The following is a 24,383-nucleotide window of genomic DNA, read 5'->3' as shown; positions in this document are numbered from 1 at the left end:
CTGGTAGCTTTGGCACTGTGTGCAGGTGCCAAGTCCTGTTGGAAAATGAAATCTGCATCTCCATAAAGTTGGTCAGCAGCAGGAAGCAGGTGGAGTTTAGGTGGAGTATTGCAACAAGTATAATTATTCTGCCTCAGAATCTACACAGCTGCTCTGATCATTGTAATAAAAAAACAGTAATCATCAATTATAACTTATTGAAATGTAGATTTCAGTAAGAAGGGCCTCTTCCCGGGGAAGGCCAGTTAGCCTACAGAGCAAATAGGTTACCCAAGAGTGCTGTCACTGGCCCTCCACTCTGCCCTGACCCACCTAGACCATAGCGAGATAGCTATGTGAGGATGCTGGTCATTGATTATAGCTCTGCCTTCAACACCATCTCCCCCCACAAACGCTGATTCAATTCAATTTTATTTACATAGCGCCAACTCACAACAAACTGTTGTCTCAGTCGACAACACACACCTGAGCAGCTGGGTCCTGGACCTCCTCACCAGCAGACCACAGACTGTGTGCGTGGAGGGGGAGGGTCTCGTCTACCATCACCCTGAACACTGGCGCACCACAGGGCTGTGTGTTGAGCCCTGCAAACCCGCCCACGAGACCAACACCATCATAAAGTTTGCAGATGACACCACTGTGGTAGGCATTAGTGGTGTGTGATACAGATGTCCCAACGCTCCTGCCATATGCTTCGGATTTGACTATTGAAGAAACCTGCTACCAGCTTATTCCTTCCAGGTTTCGGCATGTTCGTTCATCGAACAGGAATGAGACAACACAACGGAATAAGGAGTCCAATTATTAAATTTAATTAAGCCATTTCAAACAGTTTTACAGATTAATCAGGGTCAGACTGCATGCCATGCCCGTGGGTATGACATGAAGTGCTGGCACATTCTTTTTTCAGCTTACAGTTTCATATAGTCAAAGCTTATCAATCTTTGTTACATCATTATACAAAACAATATGTGGAAAACAGAGAATTTCAACAGCTGGGTATTCAACGATGACCTCAGAGTCTTTCCTTTATCGTTTGTCTCCATCAGGGGCTGCCTACCCAGAGTACCTACCCTGAACGAACTGTTCTTGGCTGAAACCAAACATTATGTACTTGTGTATTTTAATCAGTTATGCTTATTTTCCAGTCTAAGACTAGGTTTCTCAGGGAGATAAATGTAAGCACAAACATATACCATGAACTTCATAAAAACTCATTTCCTTCAGCTGCACACAGACTACTTTTCATTGTGTCAAAGTGTCATTTTGTCAGTGTTGTCCCATGAAAAGAGATACTTAAATATGCAGACATGTGAGGGGTGTACTCACTTTTGTGATACACTGTATGTATAAGTCCACAGATGGCATGACAAATTCCCAAGGAGGAAGAGATGACCGTAGTCAAGTGTTGATCTCATTAAGGCCCAGTAAATGTTCTGTAATGATTGCCTAGCTGCTCCCCAAGACCAGCCTGACAAACAATGCAAAAGATTGTTGATCTTCTTATATTTTGTTTAAAATGTTCTATACGGGGTCTCCAAGTGAGCTTTTCATCAAACAGAACTCATAGAAATCTAACTGCATTAACCTGTTCATGTGTTTGACCATATAGCTGTAAAGACAGTGGTTTATGCTGCTTAGAGAAACATATTATTTGAGTGTGAAAGTTTGAATCCCCATGCGTCTGACTATTGCTCTTCTGCACTTATTGCTGTCTGCATTTTCTGTTGTATATAGGTGAGATTCCGGCCACTGATCCAGAGTGCTCCATCGTCTGCATACAGAGATTTACTTATTCCTTGTTCTAGATTTTCAAAAATGTCATTAATCATTATATTAAATAACAATCACTTTATGGCTCAAAATCGTTGTAGTTTAAGCAGTTTACTAAGCAAATGAATGAATAATATGCAATATAGTACAAAATTCTCCATAATATCACAGGGACTGTGGAAACTCAGCGCTGAGTACTTTGGGAAATATCAAGACGGAAATCAATGGCGACCCTGCCTACAAAAACTACTACTCCCAGCATTCCGCGCGGCTTCCCTTCGCGCTTACCGTAGTTAACGCTCGTGAAGAGGCACTTCTTCTACTGACTTTATGAACCCTTTGTGGTTTTGTTTCGCTGTGACTTCTGTTTCTGCTAGTTCTTGGGCAGGTAAGTGGAGACCTTCTGTGCCGCTTAGACAGAGACAAAGGGAGCCCGGTCCTCCTCCTCCTCCTCCTCCTCGGTGAGCTCCTGCTAAACATGCTACATCTGTGTTTCAATCTCCATGGCAACGCATGTAGCGTTTTCTGGGTGTTCTGGAACGTAATTTCATTGTGTGACTAATAAAGGATTGATTGAGTGATTGATTGATTGATTGATTGATTGGTTATACGGGGACTGTTACTGAGACTGTAATAGTCGTTTAAATGCTAAATGATATAACTCATTACAAATTATTGACTAATATTGATTCCTTTGCCTTTTTTAAAGAGGAGGATATGGGAAAATAGTTTACACGCATAAAAGAAAACTCCCTCCAAACCGAACTATATGAACATGGCACTGTTTCATTAATGTATCGATCTTAAAGTTACAAAACAGTGATTGTAATTAATTGCTTTGGCTGAGAGAGGTTTACAATCTGATGTGACCAAAAAACCCATAAAATCCCCAGCAGTCATTTGGACTTTTTCATTATTATTCAGTATCGGCGGCTAAACTGTTTCCACCTCATGTTGTCTTCCAGGTGCAATGAACGACTACGAGGTGATCCGACAGATTGGGCAGGGTGCGTTTGGAAAAGCCTTCCTGGTCAGAGACAAAGGGGGAGGTGAAAACAAGCAGTGTGTGGTCAAAGAGATCAGCCTCAGGAAGGTAAGGTGGCACTGCTCAGTTTCATCACCTGCAGTGCTGCCTGGGAGGCAGTACCACTCTTTATAACATACACATGCATGCAAGCAATGCTTGATGAGTCTCAGCTTTGCAATGGATGCTTCAAAATAGCACTGAAGCACAAATTAAACTTTATTATCTGATATAAAGGTACCAGCACCTTTATATCAGATAATAATTTATAGCGGACTGAGGTTAGGGAAACAATTGTATTCTGCAATCTGTAATAGAGGTCTTGAACAAGTTGTCTTTCTTCCTGTTGAATAAAACATTTCTATATATTTTTTTGTATATCATTGCAACCCTTGGGACATTTCACATCTTTTAGCTATAACTGGCATTGTTGTGACTGTTTTTTTTTTTGCTGCAGGCAGAGGAAGAACAGCAGATTATTCCTTACAAAAGTAACTTAAGTAAAAGTACAATATTAGCATTCAAAATATACTTAAAAGCACTGAAGCTAATGGGTTAATTGCAGCTCTAATGTTTCCACTATTAATGTGAATGAGAAAAGTAATTAAAGTTATGAGATAAATGGAGGTGGAGTAAAAGTGCAGCATCCCTCAGTATCTTCAGTGTTCTGGCTGAGGGAAGGAGGTTTTATGGTCACCAAGCTTCTTGCTGCTGGTCTTGTAGCCCATTCCAACCTTGTGCAGGTCTGCAGTGTTGTCTGTGGTGGTGAAGAGATTTTAAATGGAAGAAATCTTTTTCTGTGCTTTATACACATAAGTTGAGATCAGGAGTATCTGTAACTGATTAATAATCAGCCAGTCTGTGGGAGCCAGAAATCTGGCAGGGTTGTAGGAAATCAAATACTTACTTCACTCAATGACATGCAAACCATTTCATAACTTTTATGTAATGTGCTTTTTCTGAATCTTTTGTTGATATTCTGTCTCTCTCTCTATTAAAATAAAAAAAAACCAAAATTAGAGCATGTTCATTTCTTTGGAAGTGAGCAAACTTACAAATTCAGAAGGGGTCAAATAATGATTACTCCCACTGTATTTAGCTACAAAAACTGGCACCAACTATTAATTATCTAGAACCAGCTTTTGGTAAATGAGCTGAACATTTAGAGCTAATGCAATGTGTTTTACCAATTCATGAGTATATTTAGTGCTTGCTTTTATTTCTAGTAATACTCTCCAAATTAATTCTATTCCCCAAAAGTTGAAAATCGGACCAGTGCAGCTGATTTAGAAGTGTACTTCCTGAGAACGTAGAACATGTTACTCCTGTTATTCTTGTGTTTTTTACTGCTCAGATGTCAGCAAGGGAAAAAGAAGCATCCAAGAAAGAGGTGACATTGCTGTCAAAGATGAAACACCCAAACATTGTCACCTTCATCAGGTCCTTTCAAGGTGTGTGTGTGTGTGTGTGTGTGTGTGTGTGTGTGTGTGTGTGTGTGTGTGTGTGTGTGTGTGTGTGTGAGAGAGAGAGAGAGAGAGCCCCAGTGGAGAAAATGCCATTTATAGTTTATGTCATTTGTTAAAATGTTTTCTGGATGTGTATAGAGGGGGGCAGCCTGTATATAGTGATGGAGTACTGTGACGGAGGAGATCTGATGAAGAAAATCAACATGCAGAGAGGAGTTTCTTTCACTGAGGAGCAGGTATACCTCACTCTCACCTCGGCTTCCTCACTGTGCACAAATGTCCTCATTGTGGTAGTTTTGCACTAAAATGTAGTCGCACAAACACTGACGGACACACACAGGAGTGGATTTCAGTGTCTTGAGAGAACTGCACAACATCAGCAACAACAGTACAAACATTTCTGTGGGGGATTTCTTCATTGGGTGTAAAATAGCTCTCTATAAATCTGAAAATGCTACAGTAAAAAACAGAGCTGTGTGTTTCTCAGATTGTGGACTGGTTCCTTCAGATCTGTCTGGGCCTCAAACACATCCATGACCGGAAGATTCTCCACAGAGACATCAAAGCTCAGGTATTCTACCTGCTTTACTACTGCTCACAGTCACATATAAAATTCATTCACACTAATGCATTCACAAATACACCTTTAGCTGAAACTCTGAACTCGACTCTGATTTCTTCTGAAGCACACTCAGATCAGCGGCTGTAATTCAGGGCTGCAGCTAACAATTTGTTTCATCATTAATTACGACGAACAGGTTGATCTTCAGCGGTGGCAAAAGTACTGACATTCTGTACTTAAGTAGAAGAACAAGTACTTGTGTTAAAAACTACTCCGGTAAAAGTTGAAGTACTGGTTCAACTTCTTTACTTCAGTAAAAGTAAAAAAGTACAGTCTCAGAACTTAAAGTAAAAAAGTAAAAGGACGTTTCTACCAGCTATTTTTGTGTAAAGCCAACTGAACCTCATTATATATTATTGTAATAATATAAAATAATATTACATGAGAATACAAACGTTATTCCAATCTAAATTTTAGTTCTAATGAGTGCACTCAGCTTGAATCTGTTATGTAGGACACAAGCAGTGAAAGGGACTTTAAACACAGCTCTATCCTCTGTGTCCTCCATAGTAGAGGGTGATTACCTCCACACCCACACACAAACATGAGGATACTCAGGGGTTACTGTGGGATTCAGAAGGTGGAGGAACCCTAAGATCAGCTGTAGTGGCTCTGCATGGGGAGAAGAATTGACAACAATCTTGAAGATTTTGTTAAACCATATACTAGTGAATGATTTGAGTATTGATTTAACATATTTAAATGGTTTTAAAGTAATTAGTTATGGCATTTATTAACCCTTGTCTCTTCCGGGGTCCATTTCTGATTGGTTGGGGGTGGTGTTTTCATGAAGCGTGCACATGAGGATACTCCACCTGACTCCCATTCTTAATCAGTGGATTGGACTGAACCATGGAGTGTGGAAGGCAGGGAAGGGGGTTATTTTGTCATGGGGATTTTGTTAAAATGCTTTCCATTATTATTTAGGTTTGTTCTAGTTTTGTTGGGATGCTCATGTTATTCATTTTAGGGCTTCATACAGGTATCTAATGAGAGACTGTGTACATAATTGTAAATGACTCCCCTGTAGTTATAAGGAAGGTAACCTATAAATAGAGTGGTTTTTCGGTGCTTTGGTTGGACTGGAGTTACTGCTAGGTGTGTGTTTGACTTTGCTGCGTTTCACTGGGGTTTTTTTTTTTGTGTGTAATTGTTAGTAAAAGAAAGACAGAGCTCTGGCCATTTCAGTCACCTCTCATTTGGTTTTATCTCCATGCACCTCAAGCCATGTGGTTGCCATCTTGGTAAGGGTTGTTTTTCAGCAAAAACCCCACATGGACTCTACTGGTTGCGCAGGTAACTGAATAACACAAAGCGGGACAACCACACATACGTACGTCTTGTTGTTGTAGGGCCGACTCTCGCAGCTCTCTGGGGAGAGGTAGTACAGTGTCCCAACACAAGTCCTGGACAGCTCCATGGTACTGCACGGTGTACAAAAACAACACAGTCAGCATTTAAAGAATGATTCAATTCAATTTTATTCATATAGCGCCAAATCACAAAAGTCGCCTCAAAGTGTTTTATATTGTGGGTAAAGACCCTACAATAATCACAGAGGAAACCCAACAGTCAAAACAAGCCGCTATGAGCAGCACTTGGTGACAGTGGGAAGGAAAAACTATCTTTTAACAGGAAGAAACCTCCAGCAATGACCAGGAACCCCCCCCAGCAGCCTGGGCCTATTGCCTGTTTCAATTACTATCATCTTTTCTGTGTAACCTTAGCATCTAGGTTCAGTTTTCTGCTGTGTAATGAGTTTTAAGTTATAAAAATGTTCCATATCACACAGAGAGAGTATCACGAGCAGTGCATACAACACTTCGTATAATTCAGGCTGCTAAATTAAAGAAGCCTTCTTAAATATACCATGAATAATAACGGTACTACTCACATTTATACTTATGCACAGTTCTTGGTGCAAAAGTAACCCTGCAGGGAGCCTCTGTCCTCACTTCTTGGACTGGTTTGGTTATGGGCAGGTTTTAAACTTGGTTTAGACTTGTTTTTAGGCCTTGTTTGGATTTGGTTTGGACTTGGTTTAGGACAGGTTTTAAACTTGGTTTAGACTGGACTTATATGGCGAATACAAAAACTGATGGCTGAGTGTGATAATATTTACTGAGCCCAATAAAAATACTGAAGCAATTCCATCATGTTGTATTAGCATGAGGGTTTGTTTAATTTGACTGCTGGTTTTATGTACTGCGACTCTAATGACATGGTCTGATGACACGGTCTTGTCCACTACTTTATTAATACATTTAAACTGTTTGGGGATTGAAACTTTCCTACACATGCACACAGCAGGGAGCCTTGTGTAGTAGTATAGTATAATTTCAAATAATAGCCTTGTGGTTATGCAAGCGTTCACCTCCTTATTTACAGTTTAAGTTTGAAGTAAATTATATGTAGATATAAAAATGCACAAGACCCCTTATTTTGTAACTTTTTGTTCATGTGCTGATTAACTTAAGTTTTACTATCATTTTAAAAGACGAGGATTGTGATCACAGCCACCTTTCAGACCTCACTTTAACTGAGCGACAGTCATCGCTTTAACTGAGCTTCACTGTGCATTCCTCTTTGAACATTTACATGGAAATCTTTATCTGCAGACACTGAAGCTGAGCTTTGTAACTGTCCAGTGTTATCGTTACACAGTACTGTACAGCTGAACTGTTCTGAGATCAGCTTTGCTCTGAACAAAGACCTTGCTGTATGCCAACTCCAAGAATATCTCAAAACAACTGAGCACAGACTGTTCACAACCATCACTATCTTTCATCGGTCATATCCGTTTACACACACACACACACACACACACACACACACACACGAAATGTTAGTACCTTCCTTGTTGAACACAGACATCCTTTCATTCTTGCTCTCCCTCTGGTCTAGAATATCTTCCTAAGCAGCGGCGGGATGAAAGCAAAGCTCGGGGACTTTGGAATTGCAAGAATGTTGAATAAGTAAGTCAGTGTCATCTTCACACACACGCACACACACGCAGACACACAGTGCAGCTGTGTTTGCTGAGCGCTCTGTAACACATGGAAGACTTCCAAACAACTGATTATCATTCCACAAACTGTCGTCCCGGACATGTAAACACACGGTTGTTTAACAAATGGTCAGTCTGTAGATTTTGGCTGCTGCAGGCAAACTCAGAGGACGATAAAAACACATCTGTGTCCTGCAAATAACACTCCTGTGTGTGCGGTCATTTTTAGACATGACTGAAAATAGAAACATGGCCAAAATGTCTCAGCGGTTATTGAACGTGTGATAGCCATTAGCACAGAAAGTCATGATACTATGAGGATAAGCCTTATTAGCATACAGTAGTCTTTATCTATTTTCCACTAGCGCCACCAGCAGGTCAAAGCTTTGATTTATCCTTTGTAGGAGGTCAGCCAGCTTCTGCTGTTAGGACTGACATTCAGTTATGATCAGCTCCACTTCAGGGTCAGCATTTGGTGCTTATTTGTGTAGTATCACCCACCAACTGCTGGACATACAAATTGATCTTTGATTATTTTTTTGGCAGTAGAAGAAAAGCATCAGTTTTTACTGATATTTTACTGATCCTATTTCAACCTCTACTTTATGTAGTAGCACAAAGCGTTTAGAAATTCATGGTTTCCATATTTTACAGACCTTTGTGATCCTCAGAACTTTAATCTAATACCACATCGAGATGAAATTTGTTTGTTGGGTTTAAATGATTTACATTAACTTTGGTTCAGGCAGTCCCCCATATATTCCTCCTCGGTCATTTATATTTGAAATCTTCTGAAATCTGGCACAAATACTCTTTGGGTAAGGCTCTCCAAAACAGGGAGACAAATCTTTGATTATTCATTTTTTGATTTTTTTTTTTATGAATTTTCAAAATCTTTAATACTGTACATTGATGTTTAATGTTAGTCGCTACTCTTCCTTATTTATTGGCAAATTCTTCTGAAACTCAGAATGAGTATTCATTGGCCACAGGACTGCACAATGTTGCAGACAGATTCGCTCTCTCTCTTTTTTTAACTTTAAAAAAATATTTGACATTTGTAACAAATTAAAAAGGATCATTTCAATGATGGTTGACTTACATATTGTACAAATAAAACATTTGACAGCAGAGCTCAATAGGCCAACAGGTCTTTTGTTTGTGAGATGAGCTAGTCAATTTCACTTTCTTTTTTCAAAGGAGGAAAAAAACCTACAATAACCATAATGCTTTGCAATCAAGTTGCTCCTCAGATGGCTGCTTGTTGGTGCTAGAAACTGCTGAGCTACTGGGATTTTCCCCCACACCCATCTAAAAAAAGAGAGAAACTATCCAGTGAGCAGGTGAAAATGCCTTGAAAAGAATGACCAGACTGCTTTGAGCTGACAGGAAGGCCAGAATAACTCAAATAATCACTCGTTACATCCAAAGTATGCAGAAGAGCATCTCTGAACATACTACATGTTGAACCTCAAAGTGGATGGGGTACTGCAGCAGAAGACCACACCAGGAGCCACTCCTGTCAGGAAACTGAGGGTGCAGTTTGCAAGCCTGTTCGGATGATTCTTGATTTCTGCTGCCACATTGGATGGTAGGGACAGAATTCGGCATAAATAACATAGTATGGATCCGTCCTTCCTTATTAATATTTTGAGGACAAAGCGCTTTGACATGACTGTTGTTGGCACTACACAAATAAAACTGAATCAGCAGTTCAGCAGATGGTGACGATGGTGAGTTTCACTAGTCGCTGTGCTAATGTACCTGCTAATGTTTCCGATGTTCCAACATTTGTTCCGAATGACTTTTCTCCCACATCGATCGCGCCTCACAGTTTGAGAACAGTTTCAACTCTTCTGGGAAGGCTTTCCACAGGTTTAGGAGTGTTTATGGGAATTTTGGAGCATTCTTCCAGAGGCACATTTGTGAGGTCAGACACTGATGTTGGAAGGGAAGGCCTGGCTCACAGTCTCCACTCTAATTCATCTCAAAGGTGCTCTATCAGGCTGAGGTCAGGACTCTGTGCAGGCCAGTCAAGTTCTTCCATATCAAACTGGATGAGCCAGTGTGTCACCAAACTGTTCCCACAAGGTTGGAAGCATGAAATTGTCCATAATGTTTTGGTATGCTGAAGCATTAAGAGTTCCTTTCACTGGAACTAAGGGGCCGAGCCCAACTCCTGAAAAACACCCCCGCACCATAATGATTGGAATTTAATTATCTGGATGGGTGAGTAAATACCTTTGGCAATATAGTGTAATTGTTCTTCCAAATATAGGGAGAAAAAAAACATGGCACTGCTGGCACGAGACCACTAATAATAAAGTGTGTGTTCTTTGATCCCATACTTAAAATTGTATTCACAGTTAATTTCCTTAAACATTCTTTAAATGCTTACTGTGTTGTTTTTGTACACTGTGCAGTACCATGGAGCTGGCCAGGACTTGTGTTGGGACACCGTACTACCTCTCCCCAGAGATCTGCGAGAGTCGGCCCTACAACAACAAGACGTACGTATGTGTGCTTGTTACCTGCGCAACAGGTAAGGTCCATAATATGACTTCTTTTTGGAGATTTTTGTCATTCCATCATAAGCCACAGTAGATTGTTGTAGGCACAATTTAATGGTTTGTAAAAAACAAAAGTTAGACAAATCATCTAAGGAGGTTCACAAAAATCAAGCGTGGAGCAGACACGCTGAAATGTATAAGATGTACCTTTGTAGCTGACAAGTGTGGTACAGAAGCTCCAGTTGTGTATGGTTCAGTCCTGAAGTGATATGTGTTGTGTTCCTTTTCTACCCTAAGTTGATCCACCCGTTTCCCTTGTGAGAGTCCCCCCCCTCACAGTTTTGTACTTTTGGATTGATCTACCTTTTCCTGTCGCTGCTGCTCTGCATCAGGGTCCATCTTTGAACTGAAACTTGAGTTTTAAATAGTTACAAGATCATTTAAAGGGTTTGTTGAGATCTGAGTCCTGTACCACACCCCAGGGTATCTTTCCATTATTACTTAACCTAACATTGGTAATCAAGATAAGCAGTGACACAAAGCTGGTTGTCAGCTCTCTAAGTTAACCCAGGCTTTGCCCTGCATGTTCACATTAGAGGTATAATAATAGTGCATGGTTCTGTAACCATCCAGCTGTGATCTGCTCGGGGTGCAGCACCTTCACTCTGATGGGTGTTAACTTCAACATGTTCAAACACATGCAGAGACACACATACAAGCCTGCTAAAGCAAACTCACACATGCAACATCGCAAGCTAATGCCGCAAGCCTCCTTTCTTTCTGTTTTTGCTGCTCTCTTCTCGTCTTATTTTGATCTAGTTGAGGTCAGAGTTGCTTCCTCTTTCCCACATTCACTCACAAAACGGTTTCATTGCAAAAATCCCTGCTGACATGAACTAACTCCAAACTTCTCTGCTCTTGGCAGCTCTTTCAGAAAGAGACAGAAATGCTTTTAATCTCTCAACATTTTTAAAAGGTCCTAACAAAGCAAGAGGACAAACACCCACACGTGTATTTTTTTTTTTTTTTTACTTTTACTGTTTGTAGCTGTGGTGTTGTTTCTAATGTTTATGACTTCAGCTCAAAGGGCAAGGATAAATATTAAATCCTGCCTCTGCATCATGTTTCACAAAGAAGGGATTCACAAAGAAATATTTCAGGTTATACAATGCAAACTGTATCAGAAATAATGATGTGATATGATGATACTTTATTGATCCCACAATGGGGAAATTAATTATTCCAAATTTTGAAGTAAAAAACAAAACAATAACAACACTGAGGCAGGACATTTGGAGGTGATGTAATAAAATCGGGGTGTCTCACTCGAAAGCAGATATAGTTAACGTGACGTCACATTGTATTCAAAATGTTTCTTTATAATACAAACCTGTGTGTGTGTGTGTGTGTGTGTGTGTGTGTGTGTGTGTGTGTGTGTGTGTGTGTGTGTGTGTGTGTGTGTGTGTGTGTGTGTGTGTGTGTCCTCTCTGCAGGGATATCTGGTCTCTGGGCTGCGTCCTGTATGAGCTCTGCACCCTAAAGCACCCAGTAAGCTGCACCGCACCCTGCACATCAACAGCTGCTTCACACCCTCAGCTTCACACCCTCAGCTTCACACACTCGGCTTCACTAACACTGTCTCAATGCTAACACTAATGCTGATTTCAAGAAGAAAGATGAATTGGAGCAAACAGGAAATCCAGAATCTCCTTTGGTTTTTCAGAGTTGAGACATTTACACAGACGTGTGAGTCTATGTGCCACCTAGCCTGTGGGATGTTTGTGTGTGTTTGTGTGTGTACCCGTCTTCTGCAGTTTGAGGCCAGCAGCTTGCGACAGCTTGTCAGTAAAATCTGCAGGGGGCGCTACAGCCCAGTACCCAGCCGCTACTCCTACGACCTCCGCCTGCTGGTCACCCAGCTCTTTAAGGTCAGACACACTCATAACAATTGTATTTTTTTCATTTGGTCTGTACAGTCTGTGGATATGAGTTCAATAAACACGTGTGCATAGTCGAGTATGAGCATGAAGCTGCACTTCTGACTCACACTTGAACAGTAATGAGTCTCAGATTAGTGGGGAGTAGAAGAACTGCTCTTTTGGGTTGAAAGGAGCCAACTCAGGTGGTTTGGTCATGTGACCAGGATGTCGCCTTAAGTAATGGGACATACTCTGGGTGCTTCCTACAGGAAAAAGACTGCATGAGAGAGCCAGACTGTGCTGGAGGGATTATCTATCCCTTCTTTCCTGAAAACACCTTTGGATCTCCCGGGAACAGCTGAGTTTTTACTTTAATTGTGGAGACGCATGAACACCAACACTTTTTTCTTTTTCCAGGTCAACCCACGGGACCGTCCCTCAGTCAACTCAGTCCTCCAGCGTCCTTTTTTGGAGAAGCACATCAGCAAACACCTGGACACACAGGTATTGAATTGGATTGGTTCACGGATTCAGTGATTGATAGGTTATCAAATGGTCATCTCAGAAAAAGGATGTTATTCATGTCCGGAACATAAAAGAACAGTCATGGAGTTTAGGAATAATAGAATATTACAAACTTAAACAAGAGGTCCATCACTATCACTTATTCATATATATAATCACACAAACACTGTACAAACAAATTTAATAAAAGAAATAGTACAATATGGGAATAAATACTTTTTTCAGTGCCTATTATATATCCATCCATCCATCCATTCGCTTCCGCTTATCCTGTTCAGGGTCGCGGGGGGGGCTGGAGCCTATCCCAGCAGTCATAGGGCGAGAGGCAGGGTACACCCTGAACAGGTCGCCAGCCTGTCACAGGGCCAACACAGAAAGACGAACAACCTTTCACACTCACTTTCACACTCTCATTCACACCTATGGGCAATTTAGAGTAGCCAATTGTGGTTAGCACTGCTGCCTCACAGATAGAATACCATCTGGAAGGCCTGGGTTCGATTCCACCTTGGCCCAGGCCTCTCCCTCTCTCTGTGTGGAGTTTGCATGTTCTCCCCGTGCTTGCGTGGGTTTCCTCCGGGTACTCCGGTTTCCTCCCACATTCCAAAGACATGCACTTACTGGGGCCTATTATATATTTATTTTATTATTATTTTGTGTATCAGTTTAAATGTTTTTAAACTCCATGAACTTAGTGGGGATTATGATTCGTAATTAGTTATTAACTTGGTTATAAAACTCAGTGATCAGAAGCAGCAATGTATGAATGTGTGATTTTTGTGTCTGTGTGTCTTTGTGGTTTCCTGTGTGTGTGCAGGTGATGCAGGAGGAGTTCAGCCACACGGTGTTGCATAGAAACAAAGCTGCAGGGTCCCAACCAGCTAAAGCAGGAGCAGCAAATACACAAGGTCCAGCTGGACTTACAGTACAGTACAAAACTTTGCAAAATAATGTCATGAGTTGGTACAATTGATCAGTTAACTGATGTAAGGAACAAGTTCTCTTTAGTACGCTCGCATACACATTTTTAAAATTACTGGGATGGGAACTTTTTGCCCAACACATCTTTGGAAAACACGCCTCGTTCTTTTCTGCTGATTCAGGTTCTGTCAGTATTTTCTGTCTCTTCTGCTCCTAGACTGAGTCCACAGTTTTGAGGTCAAGGCGCCTTAGGGGCCGGACCATCTGTTGCTAGACTTCTTTTTCTGTTGTGTTGCTGACGATAGCTCATTATGACTTGGACTGTATGTTTGGGCCTGTTGTCATGGTGCAGAGCAAATTCAGATGCCTCTCCGATGACTTTGATGGATGAAAATGATTTAAAGTACATAAAACCGCAGTACTTTATGGAATAGTGTGCATACAGTAACATACCTGTAGTAAGAGCTCTAAGAGCAGTAATAGGTAAACATCAGTAGTCATTCAGGGATAAGAGCAGCAAGAGAAACTTTTGATAATTTAATTATTATAATTATAAGAATTTCCACTGAGGCTTCTCATCAATTGTTGAATTTATACTGTAGTGCCACCCAGTGGTAACTTACCCACACCACATTCATCATCAACTGAAACTGCATGACTCTCTTCCCTCCTATCACTCAGTATCCACTGGGGTAGAGCTGGAACCTGATTGGACTAAATGTAATCACCTCACATCTTGGCGCTCATTGTGTTTTGATAACAGTGCAATCACTGAGGGTGTGTTTATTTTCACTTGTTCCTTCACAATGGTTACCTAACTTGTTTGTCTCAACTCTTGCGCTTTTTTTTTCTTGCTCATTCTGTGTGCAATTTAATGTTTCAAAGAAAAAAAGCAAAAAAAACAAAAAAAAAAACTGCTTATGCACTGACAAAACTGTAAAGAAGCCCTAAATAATGCAAATCAAAGCACATTTACACCATGTGTGAACAAACAAAAAGTGAACTTTTTCTGTGAAACAACCACCATCAGCAAACATCACAACACGTGACTCTATGGGCACGGATAGGCAAAAACAGCCTACTTCTATCCTAACTCAAGATTCTTGTGTTTTCCAGGTAAGATAAAGAAGACTAGAGAAGCTCAGAGGCTTGGAGGTGCCAACAAGAGACTGCCTGCAAGACCAGATTGGAAAGCCCCCCTCAGAGGCTACACACCCACCTGCCACAAAGTAATAATAAGAGAATAATATTCACTGTTATAAGGTTACTGCCATAAAAAAAAAGTACCTTGGTATCTTACAGTATTAGTTACTGACAAAAGTAACTCACCAGCGTACTTCCACTGCCAAATATGAACACAGGAAGCTACTGCCTTTGTGAATGTATATTTTTGCTCATAATTTGGAAGAATAGATAATCGAATTTAATTAGTATTCATTTTAATGTTCCATTAATGTGTTACTGGCCCTGTCGTATACCTGGTTTTTTCTGGTTAGCAATAACAACTCAACAGTGACAGAGCTGTGGCTCAGTCAGTGCAATAAAGAGAGGATATACACCGATCATGTATCACATTATGTCCACCGAGTGATGAAGTGAATAACACCAATTAGCTCTTCTTCAGCTGTCAGTGTGTGGGATATATCAGGGAGGAAGTGAACATTTTGTTCCCAAATTGATGTTAGAAGCAGGAAAAATGGGCAGCATAAAGATGTGAGTGAGTTTGACAAGGATCAAACTGATGCTAGCCAGCTGAGTCAGAGCATCTCCAAAACTGCAGCTCTTGTGGAGCGTTCCTCGTCTGCAGTCAGCATCTGTCAAAAGTGGTCCGAGGAAGGAACAGCGGTGAACCAGAGACAGGGTCATAGGTGACCAAGGCTCACTGATGCACGTGGGGAGCAAAGACTGGCCCATCTGGTCTGATCCAACAGATGAGCTACTGTAGTTCAAACTGCTGAGAACGTTCATGCTGGTTCTGATAGAAAGCTGTCAGAATACACAGAGCATCACAGTTTGTTGTGTTTGGGGCTGCAGAGCAGTCAGGGTGCTCATGCTAACCTGTCACCTGCTGAAAGCACCTACAGTGGACAGCGCAAAAATAATTCAGGATGATTTGAGGAGCACAAGTTTGAAGTGTTGACTTGGCCTCCAAATTCCCCAGATCTCAATCCGAGCGAGCATCTGTGGGATGTGCTGGATAAACAAGTCTGATCCATGGAGGCCCACCTCACAGCTTACAGGACTGAAAGGATCTGTTGCTAACATCTTGGTGCAGACACCACAGCACACAGCACCAACACAATACTAGTCAGGTGGTCACAATGTTATGCTTGATCAATGTATGTGGGGTGTGTTTGGACACTTCCTTTGTTTCTCTTGTATTTCTGTTGTATTAATGCTGCATTTGTTTGTGATTACAGCCCCCTCATCGTAGAGAAGGACAACTAGCAGCCAACAGAGAGTTTGCAGGGATCCAAAGGTGTGTGAACATATGCTTTGAATAATATGCACACAAAGTAACTTGTTTCTGCACCAGCTGCCTATCGCAGCTTCATAGGGCAAGAGACAGGGTACAGGACAGGACAGGCCGCCAGTCTGTCAAAGCGGTTAGACAGAGAGACAGACAATCATTCACTCTCACATTCACACTTAAGGTCAATTTAGAAACACCAATTAGCCTAACCCCATGCATGCCTTTGGATTTTGGGAGGAAGCCATAGTACCTGGAGAGAACCCACACAGACACAGGAGAACATGTAAACTCGAGACAGAAAGGGCCCAGACTGCTAACCACTGCACCGACATGCTGCCCTGACACATTACACCTTGTCATCATTTATTTAGCAAATATTAAGCCACAATGCAGAACCAGTTTGTGGAAAACTAAATTTAAACTTATTGCTTCATAGGAATTAAGAGGGTAAATAGCAGCCAGGCGCTAGTAATCAAATACACTTGATTAACTAATCATCAGCAAGTGTGGGCACCTCTATAAAAGCAGTTTTGGCAGTTTCTTGTTTGCCAATCTTCTGAGAAGTCAACATCCCAGCAAATTGACCCCAAGGTCAGACCATTCAATGCTCTGAGAAATAGTAAAAAAAACCAAGAGCTACATCTCAGACTCAACAGGCCTCATTTAGCATGTTAAATGTTAAAGTTTATGTGAGTATAATTAGAAAAAGGCCGAACAAGTATGGCTTGTTTGGAAGGAGAAAACCTCTTTTTAGACTGCAGCAGCACGACTTAGGTTTACAAAGTTTAATCAGAACAAACCACAAGATGTCTGGAACGATGTCCTTTGGACAGAAGAGCAGTGTGGAGACGTTTGGCCATAACGCACCACGTTTAGAGAAAACCAAACTCCATATCAGAACAGACACCTCACATTGTACCAGCTGTCAAGCACGGTGGTGGAGGGTGATGATTTGGTCCTGTTTTGCAGCAGAAGGACGTGGGCACTTTGCAGGCATTGAGTTGACGTGAACTCCTCTGTATACCAAAGTATTCTCGAGTCAGCTGACAGGCTGGTTGAAACGGTACAATGATCCCAAACACAGCAGCAAATCTACAACAGAAAAAGGAAAGAACCGTGTTGCATCGGCTCAGCCAAGGTCCAAACCTCCATCCCAGTGAAATGCCTGCAAACCTCAAATCACCTGACGAGGTTATTCCTGCTGATGGTGGCTCTACAAGCTCGTGAATGCATTTTGGATGAATTTTTTTATATGATAATGGCAAAGTGTAATATGTCATGTTGTTTAACTGAAGTTGTTTACCTCATTTTAATACCTGCTAAGGACATAGATGATTTTTTTTTATGTCCTGACATGTAAAACTTTTTTTTGTTTTTACCATCATTGTATGTTATAATTCTGGCAGATGCATTTTTATGATACAGATCTTAGTTTTGTTTCATCATGTATATAATACTGTAATATATAAACTTGTAATGTAATCATAGGTTTAATGGTCAGCAGCCTGTCACCCATTATCAGCACTACCACGCCCAGCTGGATGCTTTTCAGAGGAGGAACAAAGAGGATGTCGTTCCTCCTCCTCAGGAAAGACCAAAGGAGCGATGTGAAGACCAAGCTGCTCCTCCTGTGGAACCGTATCAGCTGTGAGTGACCAAACACCACTGCACCTGTAACTAGTTAACATCAGTTGCTACTTGTTAAATGGGATCAACTGCCGATGCATAATAAACATATCTTTACATTAAACATTGTGTGTTCACCCCTCACGCATTCATCGTTGTGGCCATTGATAAGGCTTTCAGCCAACAGTTTGCCTGATCGATGAGTTGAGATTTGTTTTGTGACGTCTTTGTGATGCATGACAGATGCTGCCACAGCATGGGAGGCTTTGATAATGGTCTTCAGAGTGTTGCAAATGATGATGCTCAAAAAAGAAGTAACAACATCTACTTACTGATTACCACTGACTGCCGAGCACCAGGGAGAAGGCCCTCAAATCTAGACCAGCCCTCATCCAGATGATCTTAACTTTGGCACTGCACTTACACCAGCTCCAGTTTTAAAGTCGATCACAGTGACCATTGTTGGTTATAGTGTACAGAATTTATATTTCTTAGAAGATGTGTTTTCATGAACTGACAATAAGTTCTGACTTTAGTGCTTCTTTGGTCTCCTTGTGTCTGTCAGTGTGGCTGCTGCTCGAAACGAATACCTGCAGAGGAGACGGGAAGCCAACCAGTACAAGCTGAGAGCAGAGAAACAGCTGGTAGGACCAAACTCTGCAGCTCCACACGCTGCTGCTGGAATGTGTACTTATCTACTGGTGTATTAATATTTAAGCATTGGTGTAGTGTTGTGGTTAGCCCAAAGTGATGCCCTCACAATGGATGTTGTTGAACCAACAGACCAACCAAAAACAGTCCTTAATAAGGGGTGAACGAACCCCACAAATACATCAAAACTGTACTCACTAATGCACAGTACGTTTCATTATTTTATGTCTGACTGTACTGTAGAGATTAAAGTGGTACAGTTCTACCTTTTAGCCACTTTTACCTTTAACCTTTGACCTGTTCGTTTCTGATGGTCAGGGTCTACGTCCATGTACAGCTGAGCGCAACAGGAAGCCAGGGGGTCAAGAGCAGGAAGCGGGCAGACCTGAATACCAGGACACGCCCCAGGACAAGAGACAGGAGGGGCAGCAGGTGGGAAACACACGAGACAGCAGCTGTTACAGAGAGCAGCACCACACAGTGACTGTCCAGTTATGTTTAGTATCTTAATGAAGCTCTACAGGAATAAAAAAATGCAGAAAAACAGAATTTTCTCCAGTAGCTTTCAGAGTGTGTGCGGTTTTGTGTGTGTGCAGGAGTACCTGCGTCAGCTCGATCTCATTAGAGAGCAGTATCACCTGGAGATGAAACAGATGAGGATGAGAGCTGAAGCAGAGGTACATACGATGTGATCACAGGGAAGCATATACAGCTAAAACCAAAGTTTGAAACAGCCCTCTGCAGTAAACACAGATCACTGAGTAGTCAGTCATTAGAGTAAAGCATTAATATATTTCACCCTGTCATGGATCAGGCCAAGCCACAACACAAACACGAGACCTTTGTGGTGGAGGGACCCAGGGACACAGAACCACCCGTCGCCAGCAAAGAGCATCAGAAAGCAGCACCTGCACAGGTAATAAACACCGGCAAGAAATCAGTTCAGTCACAAACATTCTCTTCATAATGAGGATAATTCAGTAATTTAGAGCAGCATCAGTTATAACACATTTGTAAGTTTCAGTTGCAAGAACAGTAAAGACACTTTCAGAGGCCAAAAACCATTTAACCTCTCAATGCCTCGTCCATCATTTGCAGTGCAAATCTCCAGACAGGGAAGGAGGCAACCTTTTTTTTTTTTTTTTATTGCGGTCAGCAGCAGAGTTTCAGAGTTTGAGATTCAGTAAATATGTGAAATAAGTCAGCTCTGCATTAACTATCATGGACTTTAGGTTCTAACTGCATGCAGTGGATGATGGTCAGGTTAGAGTTGGTCTATCAGCCCCTCACAGCAGCTGCAGAGCCAGCAAACATTTCTTCAGAGACCCTTTCATACCAAGGCTTTCTAACTGCAGGATATGAGACAGCAGGCTCACAGCAGGCTGCATGACTGCAGTTGAAGTCACCTTTTTCAGGGAATTCTGATGTAGGTGACCACGTGTTTGACTCCTTTTCATTTCTCTTCTGTTAAATAAATGATAGTATTGACTGTGAAACAGCGGCCCCAGATCGATTCCCCTACACAGTGTCATCTGTACTGTCACAGCTGAAAGTGAAAATCTGTTTATTTTATTGTTGTTTGTCCTGTAGACTGATTTAAGATGCATCCCTGCATGTCATGGTGTGGTTTTTGGTTTGTAATAGTTTATGACAACAATGCAGGTATATGCTACGCAGACACAGGGTTTCATTCGGCTGGGGGATGCAGTATGAGGAGCAGCACGGTGGTACGGTGGTTAGCATGGTTGCCTCACACCAAGAAGGTCCTGGATTTGAGTCCTCCATCTGGCCGAGACCTTTCTGTGTAGAGTTTGCATGTTGTGCCCGTGGTTCACTAAATTGCCCATAGGTGTGAGTGTGAATGGTTGTCTGTCTCTCTCTGCGTTAGCCCTGCGACAGGCTGGCGACCTGTACAGGGTGTACGCTGCCTGTTTTCTCTGTGTCTGGTTTCTGCAGGATGTTGAAGCAGCTCTGAAGCAGATCAGAGAGGAGAACAGAGACCAGAGGAGAGCATTGGAGAGGAAACACAAGGACAAGGTAAGACTATACCAACAAAACATTCTGCAGAGTTTAAGTCTAGTAATTCTACCTGTCTGCCCACATTCAAAGTATTTGAATACTGAAGATCCAGATTTATCAGCAACCTTTAATAACAGTTGTTGTTCTGAAAGTACATGTGTTAGGAGTTTGCAGCAGGGGGAGGAGGTCCTCATCATGTAGCACTGAAGACAAGACAAACTATGGAAGGACCAAGAGATGAGAAGTCAATGTGGATCGTGTTGTATCTTTTGCTCTTTTTTTCATGTTTGTAACGTCTACAGAGGGGAATCATGTTTGAGATCCGATTAGATAATGAAGAGCTGAGGGAAGACACTGAGGAGGAGAAAGAGGAGCAAGGAGAAAAACAGGAGGACCAGGTGAGAGATGGAAGACATAGTCACACTGTCTCTTCATCACTGATACTCTTCTCTCTCTTTCTCTCTTTTCCATGCAGGAAGGGGATCCACTGAATCAAACTCTGTCCTTCCAGGAAGGGGAGCAGCTGAAGCTCAAGGATTGGCTACAGGTGAGGAGGGGGTGGAGCAACAGGACTCCTCAGACTTTGCTGAACGCACTCGCCAACATGAACGTCAACTCCGTCTACAACACAGCGGTCGAGGCCGGACCAGGTGCAGTATATCCGCAGAACAGCTGAGTGGTGACGCCCAAAGATTTATCTGAATTACACAAATCTAATTTTCACTTTTCTGATTGTTAATAGTCTGTTAGTCATTGTTGTAACCGAGGCACTATAATCGTGATCTTAAGGTGAGGAGGTGGCAGGCCGCAGGCAGTGGGATGACGGGCCCCCCAGCAGCCTGCTGAAAGCTCTGGCTCAGGCTGAGCTCACATCATCAACTGTGGACTCAGTGACCACAGGTGAGACATCACACACTAACATTTGATTGATCTACATTGAACGCAGCAGCAGCAGACTTTAGCCACTGACACTACAGACAGTCTGAGTTAGTGCAAAGACTGTGCTGTTCTGAGTGGTCCTGGAGTGTCTTCACTGTGAAACAGATTCAGAGACAAAGGAGGACAGAACAGAGGAGGAGGAGGATGAGGAGATTGAGCCAGACAAAGAGGAGAGGAGGGAGGGGGAAGAAGAGGAAGAGTCTGATGTGGAGATGGATGAAGAGCGTCTGGAGCCGAGGTCAGACGATGACGACACGTAAGTCAACACGTCCTTCATTCTAAGTTTACTGCATATTTTCCACAGTTACAGTTAACCACCAGTTTATCTCTACAATCATGAAAATGATCACATGAAAGACAATGATGCTGTCAGCTGTAACTTTGGACACGTTAGTTAGAAGTTCCAGAATAATTTAGAGAAAAAGTTCACGTCAGTATCTTTAGTATTGCAGCTCAAAGGAACTTTGAGGCTTAAAGAAGCCAAAAATCAGAACAGAGAGTCAGTGGAGTCCTTATATGTATCTCTTCACTGAGTCCCCACCATCAGTGTTTAGAGCAGAGACACAAATATTTCTGGTCTTAAGTGCTGCTAATGAATCTAACAGAGCAGAGCTTTACGTGCAGCTTCAGAGGGAGGGGGAGAGATGTAGACATATGCAAGCATGAAGTTACTTTTTACAGTGTGCAGTGATTTTTCAGTGTCAAATGTTTTTAGTCACATTTCTCCACAGTGATTAAATAATGTGCAGAGGGCACAAACGCCTCTGCCTGTCTGCTCCCACACACACACACACACACACACAAAACTCAGCAGCATCACAAATCTCACTGAACTGCATTAAACATCTTGGCTGTTTTTTAGCTCTCAGATATTAAGTTTTTATTTTTCCCCCTCTCTCATCAGGAACTTTGAGGAGTCAGAGGACGAGCTGAGAGAAGCCGTGGCAGACTCCATGAGGAACCTGTTCCTCATGGAGGAAACAAGCTCAGACCAAGAGGAGCAGGAGAAGGAGCCACTGGCTGATAGGATGGAGGAGGAGAAGGATGAAGGTGCAGAGAGCTCTGCAGAGCCTCAACAGATCCAAGCAGAGGTATCCAAGTGAAGAAGCAGGATTGTTCAAGGTCTTCTCAGAGAAGATACCACAGCCTCAAATGAGCAGCATCAGGCTCCATGAGAGCTGGACCATAAGATCAGAGTAACTGGAATGTGCCTCTACTTCTTATTTCACGTACATGCAGTTAAATATACTCTGAAGGTCTGATGCAATAAATAAACTAAAATTATTCTTTAACAGGAGGCTCACAAAATGTCATTTAAATGAAGACACTGAGAAGCTTTTGTTGTCGGAGTCATTTCTGAATGAAAGGCTGTTTTTACAGTGATTTAATTCACACTGTTGCCACACTGTTCATATTAACAGCTGGAAATGATGCTTCAAAATGTGCAATTGAACAAAGTGTAGAAGAAGCAGGAAAACAGATGGAAGCAGTGCAGCGTTTAAAATATCAGGCTAGATATGATCTAACATTTATAATTAACAGCATATCTTCATAGAGCGATTGTGTCATATTGCAAATGCTTTGACTAAACTAAGGACTGCTTGTTAATTCAGGTTGATCTTTTCGAGCAACTAGAAAGAACTTTCTGAATGATCCATTTCAGTAATTAGCCCAGTGGAAGATGTCAAATTACATTAAAAGGAAGCTGAAACCTGAGCACAGAATATGATCTGTATTTAGCTGCTGTGTGCGTGTGCGTGCGTGCGTGCGTGTGTGTGTGTGTGTGTGTAGCAAATTAATAAAGCTGAGCTTATTTGAAGTCAGGAAAGGAAAGTTGGCAAAAATGTCAGCTGTACAGCAGATTTGTTGTTTACTGTTTGTGATTTGGCCGTGTGTAAACAAGACTGAGTTCATACCTGTTTATGCTTTATCTGCAGCATAAGTTACCATGGTGATGGACCGCAGTAAAAGGTGAAGCATCTTCATTAGCCCGAAAACTCAGAGTTAACCCTGAAGTAGGACCACAGGCTAGCAGCACACAACACATCTGAAGTGTTTCATGATTGCATTTATTATATTATTTTATTTAATTCCAGTTCCCAAGTAAAACAAACTCCAAACATCCTTTGTACACAGACTTAAATAGCTCTAATGCCTCTTTAAAAATAAAGGTCAGTCAGTCTTTTACATATAATCACAGTTCCATGCCTGGACCTCACCACAAACAGGAATTCAACAGCTAAAAACATTTAAATAAAGAACGCTTTGGCCATCACCTCAAACTGAACACGGTGGTTTTAAGTGCCGCTTGTGCTCACAGAAAGCATTAAAAGAAATTCTTCAGAAGAAAAAGAAAAAAAAAAAAAAAATCCACCTTTCCCTTCATAGACATTTACAAGCACGCTGCTGACGGCACACCATTGTAAAAGTAAAATCAGAACTGTGTCAGTATTAACTCGACATAAATCACTTCTACATGAGCAAACACGCTGGAATGTAACTCTTCAAGAAAAAGCTCCCTGGAATAACTTCTTTAAAAGGAAAACATTTAGGAAACAGGAGCGTTCCTGTGAGCTCGCTCAGAATCAGCTCAGTCTCCAGGACACAAGTGTGGCTTAGCTTAGCACATAATGGCTGAGCGCTACCAAAAAAGTACTTCAGAGCTGTTTGATTTACGTGTTTTATGAGTATGTAGTTCAGTCCACTTCTCACTTAAGTGAGATTTTATTTACCCGTTTTGATGTGTATTTTCAGTTCACTGATCACAGGAAGTTTTAGCTCATGTGGGGTGAACCCGTTCTGTGGAGAAGAACCAAAGTGAAACAGTAAAGATGTGTCCATTGTTGCACCTCCTAAACAAAACCCCGGTGCCTGAATTGTATCTGGAGCAGCTGTCAGAGAAAATAAA

At 41.7% G+C, this 24,383-nt stretch overlaps 1 protein-coding gene across 3 annotated transcripts; it reads left to right on the top strand.

The window, feature by feature from the left end:
• Nucleotides 1–2,044: 2,044 nt before the first annotated feature.
• On the top strand, nt 2,045–24,370 carry nek5 (NIMA related kinase 5). Of its 3 annotated transcripts, none has more exons than XM_030758563.1 (24): nt 2,045–2,161; nt 2,739–2,866; nt 4,152–4,248; nt 4,402–4,499; nt 4,751–4,834; nt 7,790–7,860; nt 10,316–10,402; nt 11,896–11,950; nt 12,217–12,330; nt 12,739–12,825; nt 13,664–13,754; nt 14,884–14,996; nt 16,188–16,246; nt 17,729–17,887; nt 18,432–18,510; nt 18,836–18,949; nt 19,114–19,194; nt 19,332–19,433; nt 20,474–20,554; nt 20,839–20,934; nt 21,012–21,186; nt 21,326–21,436; nt 21,581–21,731; nt 22,380–24,370. In XM_030758563.1, the coding sequence occupies exons 1-24, from the start codon at nt 2,104–2,106 to the stop codon at nt 22,576–22,578; spliced, it is 2,490 nt and encodes an 829-aa protein (XP_030614423.1). In that variant the 5' UTR covers nt 2,045–2,103; the 3' UTR covers nt 22,579–24,370. The 3 variants fall into 3 exon arrangements, with proteins under 3 accessions (XP_030614423.1, XP_030614425.1, XP_030614424.1); XM_030758564.1 differs by having other exon boundaries at nt 2,152–2,234; nt 22,380–22,578; XM_030758565.1 differs by lacking the exon at nt 20,839–20,934.
• The last annotated feature ends 13 nt before the right edge of the window (nt 24,371–24,383 follow it).

This window comes from Archocentrus centrarchus, chromosome 21, assembly GCF_007364275.1.
Source record: "Archocentrus centrarchus isolate MPI-CPG fArcCen1 chromosome 21, fArcCen1, whole genome shotgun sequence".
Taxonomy (NCBI): Eukaryota; Metazoa; Chordata; class Actinopteri; order Cichliformes; family Cichlidae; genus Archocentrus; species Archocentrus centrarchus.
The sequence above is the reverse complement of the archived record's forward strand: the minus strand, read 5'-3'. Positions and strand labels throughout refer to the sequence as shown.